Raw genomic sequence first — 9,014 nt, forward strand, 5'->3', positions numbered from 1 at the left:
CACCTTACACCATACTCTCCTACTGGAACATAGGCTTTGGCCCAGCAATGATGGAAAACAATTTAAAGATTTTACACAGGAGAGGGATAATGTCATATGTGCATGTTAGATGGGAACTCTGGCTGCAGCATGAAGGGTACGGTGAATAGTGTCAAGATTAGAGGTATGGAAATCAGCTAGGTGGTCTCTCCATGTGAGGATAAGAGTCATAACTAGGACAGTGGTAATAAGGAGATAAAGAAGAGGTGAGTTTCAAGAAATAGTGAGAAGGGCAAATCAGCATAACTTAAGGGTTAATTGAATTTGGGTAGTGCGAAAGGAAAGCCAAGAAGAACCCCAGATTTCTATTATGGATGACTAGGTGATGCTACTTTGTGAGATCAGAAACAGGGGGCATCATTGGTTTGGGATTAGGGGAAAGGAACTCCATTTTGGACATGTATCATTGGGAGTGCCCAAGTAACATCTGGACATATAATCCTGGAACTCAGGAAGAGTAGATCTAAACTAGGGAGGGTCACCAGGAAGGGGTGGATGGCCCTTGGCCTTTGTGCCAGTTTACATGCACAGGGGTGCATAAGAAATTCAAGTTCATATTAAAGTACCCCCCCCCCCAAGAGAGAAACCTGGGAGAATGAGAAGAATTTGAGACAAATGAAAATGCTCATAATAATAATTACCATTTATGGCAGCTTAACCTGCACTAAAAACAAGTACACTTAATCAGCCCAATTAAGTGGCTACTACTTATTGTCCTAACTTCACAGGTAAAGGAAATGGGCCTTAGAGAGGCAAAGGGGTTTAATTAAAAAACAGAGAGAAAAAGACCTTGCTGGGGTCACAGTCAGTTAGTAGTAACAGAGTACATGCTTTCTCCACCACACCAAGGAGAACTGACAGTCTTTTGGGTCTACATGTCCACGGGGAGCCCCTAGGGACTCTGGCCTGAAAACGTGAGTAGAGGGGGTTGATAAATGGTTTTCCATATTGAGAGCGTTACTTTCCCAGGCACGTCGCTGTCTCTGAACCAAGGCGGTTATTTCAGCACCATGGTCAGGGGTGCGGCGCAGTCTTTCAGGACCGCGGTGCCGACCGTGTCAGCCATACAAGTACCCTCTCCGCCTGTCTTCGCTCCTCGAATCACAGAAGCAGAGGAGACAGATGGGAACCTGGAACCTCTCCAGGGGTCAAGGGTGGATGTGGGGGCTCGGCCAAAGAGGAAGGGAGCCCTTGGCTTTACAAGAACCCAAGGACATGCCTTAGGTCAAAGACTGCGCAGAGGAGAGCTCTAAACTGCCAACTTAGAGCCAGGGTCACAGTCCCAGCTGTGGTTGAGGGCCTTGGGTAAGTCCCCTACTTCCAAGACTTCGGGTCTCTGTTTCCATGGGTGTGACCATCCTGCCTTGCTGTAAGAGGGTGCCTAAGATAAGAAGTGTTCAGCCTCAAGTCTCCCACTGTTCTTGGCCCTTTGAAGACATAGCTGACAGGTAAAGTTTAGAGTGTCTACTACTTTTATTGAGCACTGTCTGCAGGTATTTTGGGGGGGGGGGCACAGCAGAGAATATTAATTACATGAATGTAAAAATGTAATTATGATATAACTAGTGCTTATTCTGTGCCACATTCTCAGCCGAATTTCCCCGACTCCCTCCCTATACTGTCCCCTGTCCCAGGTCCTGATGGGTCTTTTCCACCTCTTCAGGTCTGGGGGGCTGAGACTGGGAACACCGCAAGCACGGCCTTCTCGTAGGTGCCCAGAAATCCAGTGAAAGGGTATTATGGGACTTCTCAAGTGAATCATCTGAGGCTCAAAGACTTGCCCAAGGTCACAAAGCCAGGCAGAGTGGCCCATAGGGGAGAAGAGAGCAGAGTGAGCCTCTGGGGTCGCGTGCGCCTGGGGCTCCGCCTGCCTTTGTGCCAGCCCAGCAGCCAGGCTCCCAGACATTAGCATTCCAATGGCCCTGGGATGCTTTGTCCTCCCACTGAGGCTGGCTTGGGGGTGGGGTGGGATGGGGGCAGGGCACCATAAATCTACCTGCTATGTGTGCAGATGGGGGGAGAGGATTGTGGGTGGGATGGGGGGTAGCACAAGATTCATGTGCTGTTTTTCTGGAAGCCAGGCTTGGTCTCAGACAAAGACAGAAGAGGGGAAAGAACCATTCCACTGAGCATCTTTCCTGCTCCCGCTTGGGATCCTGTCCCTGTTTCAAAGAGCTGGGGCACAGGCGACCACCTCAGATCACAGGAGGCTCAGCAGCCATGCAAGTGCTGGCACAGCAGAGACACAAGCAACCAAGCAGCCTGATTTTTAAAATGGCTAAAGGACAAATGCCCTCGGGGTGGGGTTCATGGTAGTGATGCTGGGCTATTTATGTGAGCAACTCACAAAAAAGTTTCTGAGCCCTAATAGAGGAAGGGCTCTTAACTTAAGGGTCTCTGGAGGAAGTTTTCCACCTTGATTTGATTGATGGAGCTCTTCCTGGGCATAGGGGCCCTAAACTTCAACCAAACTATAAATCTTCTTCCCCCTCCTTACTTGGGGAGTAGAGCTGGTAGACAACTCCAGTATCAAATCTGCCCCCTAATCAAATCTGTGGCAGCCCAGAAGTGGAGTTGGTTAAACCATAATTTAAAAAATATATATTGGTGGGAGGACCAGTCTGTGTGCGTTGGGTGACTAACAGCTCCTTAATGAGCACCCTCAGAAAGAGGAGAGGGATGGGGCAGTGGGTGCCTCCAGCCAGAACACAGCACCGTCAGACATTCTTCCAGCTTCAGAGGGTAGTTTGTACCAAGGGTGTCTTGGCTTATTTGAGCACGACTGACTTCTCACAATCTTTCGCAGGAAAAGTGACCTTTCTGCTTGAGGGCATCCTCTCCAAACCCTTAGTCCTGGCCCAAATGCCACTTTCCCTGGCCCACCTCCCAATCCAGCCTCAGGTAATAGTCCCACTGTGGCTTGTACCTCCACCCAGCGCCAATATTTTTGGCCTTCAATTATTTTCTGAATATACTTGCTATGGTCCCTGGAGGACAGAGATGGACCTTTTTATTTTTATTTTTTTAGGTCTGTCCACACCCCTCCCCCAATTGCCCAGCAAGTAGCAGACACTGGTTTGGTCTTGCAGCTAGAACTGCAGACACCTGGTCCTCCCCACACCCCCAACCCCTGCTGCTGGCGATGCCCCTGGTGGAAAGTTGGCTGCTGCTGAGGTCAGCAATAACCCATTAATCTTCTCCCAGATTAAAGCCATGAAACTAAACACCTTCCTTCATTAGTTTGTTTGCGCCCCCAAAACAAGACCCAGTAACCAAGACATATCTCCTGTGAGCTATCTTTCGGGACCTAGGAGTAGAGCAGAGAGTAGAGCAAAGTTCAGTTTGAAATGGGTATGGTATTAGAGAGACAGGGGCGAGGCATTGAGCCCTACAAAGCCCCCACTTTTGCGCTCAAATGCTCTGGAAAGCGACCTACCGGCTCTCGCGCCCTACCGAGGCTGGCCTGTTTCTTCCTCAGGTGCCCAGGGCCAATCCAGCAAGATCTCTGGGGTTCAACTTGCAGGGTAGGGTGCCAGCCCTCTATTTTCCTGTTCTCCTGCACCAGGCGTACTCTTCGAATACTTGGAGCTCATATCTACTTCCCAGAGGTCCTGGAGATCGCGGAAACCATGTAGTGGGGTTCCAGCAGCACCCCGGGAATGACTTCCAGTCACCATCGCGTACCAATTCTATTCTGCCTTGGGAGTAATCAAGCATGAGTGGCTGGAAACCTTGAACAATTTCTTGATAAGTTTGCAATCAAGGCTGCTAGGTGGGGAGTAAGGGGGTTGCCAGAAATTCCAGCAGGACCCTCCACTTTCTCTACTCCCCGTTGCTCAGATCCAGCAATCACTGAGCCGCCGCACAGCACCTGGCGTGTAAAATGCACCCAGAAGATGCGCTAGAACTTGAAGCAGATTGGGAGAGTTCCTGGGATGCCTAGCCAGGCGGAGGTGTTTCCGAAGGCTCTGATTCTGTCACGGGGTTATTTGTTACTCCCTCTTTTCCTCAGAGGCAACTAAATTCAGGCTAGTGGCATGGGGGAAAGGGCAAGCAGGCCAGGAGTAGCCCTACTTGGAGGCTTGTCTTTTTTCTAGACCACTTTTTGAGTAAGACAAGTTGTTGCCCCATAAATAAAACAAGGGGTCTGGACCAAAGCCGTCTAGCTCTTCCTTTCCAATCGTGTATAGCTGACTTGCTCTCCCAAACTCAGTCTGCCCAGCCTCCAGCCTATCGCCACAGCCTTAGCCCAGGCAGAGGAGGAGTCCCTGACCCCCAGGAAGTATCATCCCTCTCTTTGGACAGAGGCACCCCGCTTCACCACCCCATCCCCTCGCCGCCCTCCCCTCTGCACAATCCAGACACCTTGCTCAGGCTTCTATAAGTTCTTTTTTATTTTATTGGCTCAAAATCTCACTCACCAGTCCCTAAATAATGTTATGTACAAAATATAGACTTTTCTCGCTTTGAAATCTCATCAATAAATACAACGTGTAAAACAGGGGAAGGGCCATATAATTTACCATACCAAAATTCATTTCAAAAGATATATAATTTACAAACTGATTTAAAAAAAAAAAGACACGGGCTCTCCAGGTCGCAGGGAGGCGGAGGTTGGGGGGCAGGGAGGCGCTTCCCAGCGAAACTGTGAGACCCTGAGGGCAATGGCTCAGAAAAGTGCACGAGATGAAGGCAAAGGATCGCCTTCGTGGATTAAGGCAGAGTGGAGCGCCGAAACGGGACCTGATAGGCAGCAGAGTAGGAATTCAGGGGCGTCTTTGGAGAAGAGACGTTGGGGAGGTGAGCAAACGCTCAGAGACCAAATGCTGGATTAAATCACACTGGGGGAGGAGTAAGAGACCGACGGTCACCACTGACACGCAAATAGAGTGAGGGTAGGGTGGTGGGAGATGGGGGCGTCTTCTGCTGTGTAGTGCTACTGTTTTCATCTTTTTTTTTTTTTTTTTTTTTTGCACAAGATTTTGGGGTGGACCCAGGGAAGGGGCCTAAAATGCGCGCGGCCTGCAATATCCACTGGCGCGGGCAGCGGCAGAATGTAGCAGAGGTCGGGACAGAGAACCACAGGCAGGAGGAGCAAGCCCGTGTGAGGGACACCGCCACCGTCACACCCTCGACAGCCTCCGCCTCCCCCCTCTCTCCAAGCACCCACCGCCCAGAGGCCGATAGGCCATCATAGAAAGTCTGAAAAAGTCAGGGCGCCCGAATGCAAGCAGGCAGGGGAGGCAGGCGCCTGCAGCCCGGGACGCTCCTCCAGCGAGGCTGCCGGGCTCAGGCTGCCCGCCTGGGAGACCGGGGAGTAGAGGGAGCCCCAGTCTCCCAGGGAGCCGCGATCCGGGCTGCCCAGCTCCTCGCAGGGCTGTTCCAGCCCGTAGAGGCTGTGGTCCGCTATGCGCAGCGTCTGCGTCAGCGCCCAGATGTAATTGTGGGCGAAACGCAGCGTCTCGATCTTGGTGAGCTTCGCATCGTCCGGGAAGGTGGGCAGGACGCCGCGCAGCGCGTCGAGCGCGGAGTTAAGGTTGTGCATCCGATTGCGCTCGCGGTCGTTGGCCTTCTTGCGTCGGCTCCGTCTCTGCTTGCTCAGAGCCAACTCACTCTTGGGACGGCTGCGTCCCCCACGCCGCACCCGGAGCTTCCTGGGGGCCCCTCGGCAGCCGCTCCCTACCGCCTCAACGCAGTCCGCTGGCACGCGAGTGGGGCTGGGCGGAGCAGACACGATGCAGGTCACTTCCTTGTTCGAGGCGACCGGGAAGGGCTGCTCCGTCTCGTGGGTCACTTCGACAGCTGGCACACCCGAGGGATGAGGCGCCATCCTGCGGCAGAGTAAGAAGTACGGGTAAGCAAGCGTGGGTCGGTCCACCCAGGCGCATTTCCCCATCCCGGGTCCAGGTGGCGGTGGTGGTTGGGGGGGAACAAGAGAAAGAGCCACCCCCACCTGATCAGAGAACCCCTTTTCCCCTTGGAATGCCGCTCTGCGGTTTCCAGGTGTTACCTTGTTACACGCAAAAGGGTTGAGAGCGGTGGGCCTTGAGCACAGCGGGGAGTTGATGTGGCCTTAGCGAATGCCAAGTTCAGCTGAGACGCAGGCACCGCCGCCTAGAAGTTCCCACAGTCTTATAGAAGAGAAGCGTGCAGGAGTTCCCGGGCCTCTGCTGCTCTTTTGGCGCGCCTGCCCAGGCTGATCTCCTGAGCCGCGAGTCGTGTGCCCCTTGGCACGCTTTATCTGCTCGGCCAGGGCCAGGAGCGTGCCTGCCCCGCTGCTGCCCGAGCCGCCGGCCAATCAGTGCTGGGACCCGGGGGCCGCGCCACGCGAGCCCGCTCCTCCCCCCGCGGGGCACAGCTGGATTCCGGACAAAGGGCTGGGGTCGGGGGAGGGGAGCGTCGCTCTGTTTGCTTTCTCCCCGCGGGCTCCGTCCCAGCAACTCTCGGTTCCTCAAAGAGCCTCGCCCAGTGAGAAGAGCCTTGTCTGGCTCCCGTCTGGCAGCCCCAGACCGCTCTCCTATTCTGTCTCTCCCTGGCACCTGTCCAGAGCCTCTCTTGGTGCCCTGAAGGGGGTTTGGGGAAGCCTTTAGGGTAAGTCAATCTCCGTGTGTTACGCACGGGGAAATTTAGGCTCAGAGAGGGAGGAGGCTTGCTCCAAATCGCATGCAAGAGATAGAACAAGGAGCCAGGTGTTCTGATTACCAGCTTGGAAAAGTGTCCCCTGATTCCCGATGCCACCTGCTCTCCTGCACCGTGGGTCAGGTTAGGAAACACACACAGGGCAATGTTTCACTGACCCTCTTCATTCTGGGAGGGGGGCAAGGCGGCTACAGAGACAGATGTCCCTGCCACTCAGACTTTCGCCTGGGGTGAGATGATGCCCCAAACCTCTCAGATGGTGGCTTAGAACTCTCCTCCACCACGCCCATTGGAAATCTAAGACGTGTCATGGTATCTCAGAGGTGGCTACGTTGGAACCCCCCAGGGGATACTCCACAGCTACCAATCATGGACAGTACCCTAGCGTTTAGTCCAGCGCCTGCAGGGCAAGAGTTCAAGTGAGAAGGGGTCGGGAGAGGGCCAGGAGTTCACAGCAAACCCTTGGGTCTTTTAAAGCCCACGGTGTGCTGGCTGCAGAGAAGCTGATCACCTCTTTCTGCCCTTAGTCCTCCTGTCCAATCACTGGCGGCCAGGGGCTGCCAGCGCTACCTGGTGCAGCCTTCTGCCGCGGCATCGGACAGGGGTCAGGCGGCGAGCACAGCGCCCGGGCCCTCCGAGGCCCACGTTACCGCTGTCTGGAAATTGTTCCAAAGGAAGCCTAAACACACCATCCTCCTTTCTTCCCCGCCCCTCCCTTTTGTCCCGCCTCGGACACCCCGTGGTCTTCTGCTTCCGGTCACTCAGGGTGAGGGGTCGCGGCTTCCGCTCCTCTCTGCTGACCGGGACGTGCCCAGGGGAGGAAGCGGAGGCTGGGGGCCCTGGGTCTCCGGTTAAATCTCTACTGGCGGCGAAGCCTTTCCTTCGTGCATCTCCAGATACCCTGAGCCTCCCGGAAGCTGGCGGAGGGGAGCAGGACCGGGTTAGGAAACTGAGGGGATGGGGTGAGGGGAAGAGGTAAGTTTGTGTATCTAGCCTAGTGAGGGCTTCTGACACCCGCCCAGGCTGGTTGGAATTACCAAGGCGGAGAGAGGATGGATTGCTTGGGAGCCAGGGAGAGGGGCTCTAGGACTGTGCGGGGATGGGGGCGCTGTCCTCCGATCCCAGCTGCTGCGCTCTTAGCACAGGCTCCTTCCCTTGCTGACTGGGAACTGAAGCTAAGGTCAGGCTCAGGACCAACAAAGGGACTCCACAGACACTCATGGGTTCCACGTTTTGCTGCTGTTTCCCCTTAAGTCAGAATTTGCTCCACATTATCTTCCAGTTATAAGAATGAGAACCTGAGATCCCTTTTACAGATGGAAAAATCAAGGCCCAAAAAGAGGAAGTGAGTCAACCAAGGGCACAGAGCAAGTTCTATCAGAACCACAGAAAACTCAGGTCCTAAGGCTCCTAGCCCTAGACTCTCCTTTGCACCTGCTGCCTCTCCTTGGTTAGGGGAAAACATTCTTTCAAGGCAAAACCAGACACCCCAAAACGTAGAAAGTAGGAGAAGGTGTGGGTCTGTGAGGAATGACAGGGTCAGAATACAAAAGGGGGACCCAGTACCAAGGGGAGCCAGTGTCCCCTCATGTTTCATCCCTCTATTTTCCTGACCCATACCCCAGTCTTGCTTGATTTTTGTCCTGCAAACTAGAAACAGAGAGGAAACCGGAAGCATTGCTTCCCTAGCTCTCTGCGACCCCCTCCAAGCTCTGTGGAGGGAGCCCTGGCCATAAGGGATCAAAGCACCCCTATGCATCCCTGGAGGCCTGAAGAGCGGCCCACAACCGGGACTCTCCTCTAGCAGTGGCCCTCAGATGAAAGGAAGGTGAGACTGGCCTTGGTTTCCACTTGCCCTCAGTGGCCAGTGGGTACTGGAGAGAGCCCCAGGGAGAGCTTCCTGCACCGGGGAATATTCTGGGCATTCTTGGGAACCTTCTTGATTGGGAGAGAGTTCTGGGACCAGCTTGAATTTTTATCTAGCTTCCCAGAGCCCCTTTGACTCAGGGTTCTCCAAGGCTTGCAGGTCACCAACACTACTCCAGTTTTGCGCAAAAAACAGGGTGAGGAGCGCGCGCTGCCAGGGGCAGCGGGCACCTTTCAATCACACCAGAACTCTCCAAATCCTTTCTTCAGGCCAGGAGGGCAGGGCTGGAGGTTGAGGAGTCTTAGGGGATTAGACACTGAGGATTTACATCCTCTCTCTCCGCTTCAGGGGACGCACAGACCCCTCTCCAAAGTTAACGTCTGTGCTTTTGCCAGCTGAGGCGCAGTCTGTGACGGCTCAGTGCGCACTGGCGGTATTTGTGCAACAGCTCTTCTAGTGGGGAAGCAGA

At 54.2% G+C, this 9,014-nt stretch overlaps 1 protein-coding gene across 1 annotated transcript; it reads right to left on the reverse strand.

Annotated features, from left to right (window-relative positions):
- Positions 1-5,230: 5,230 nt before the first annotated feature.
- On the reverse strand, positions 5,231-5,869 carry NEUROG3 (neurogenin 3). The gene has a single exon (XM_036264542.1). The coding sequence runs from the start codon at positions 5,867-5,869 to the stop codon at positions 5,231-5,233; it is 639 nt and encodes a 212-aa protein (XP_036120435.1).
- Between the last annotated feature and the right edge of the window lie 3,145 nt (positions 5,870-9,014).

Source organism: Molossus molossus, unplaced genomic scaffold (genome assembly GCF_014108415.1).
Source record: "Molossus molossus isolate mMolMol1 unplaced genomic scaffold, mMolMol1.p scaffold_m16_p_17, whole genome shotgun sequence".
Taxonomy (NCBI): Eukaryota; Metazoa; Chordata; class Mammalia; order Chiroptera; family Molossidae; genus Molossus; species Molossus molossus.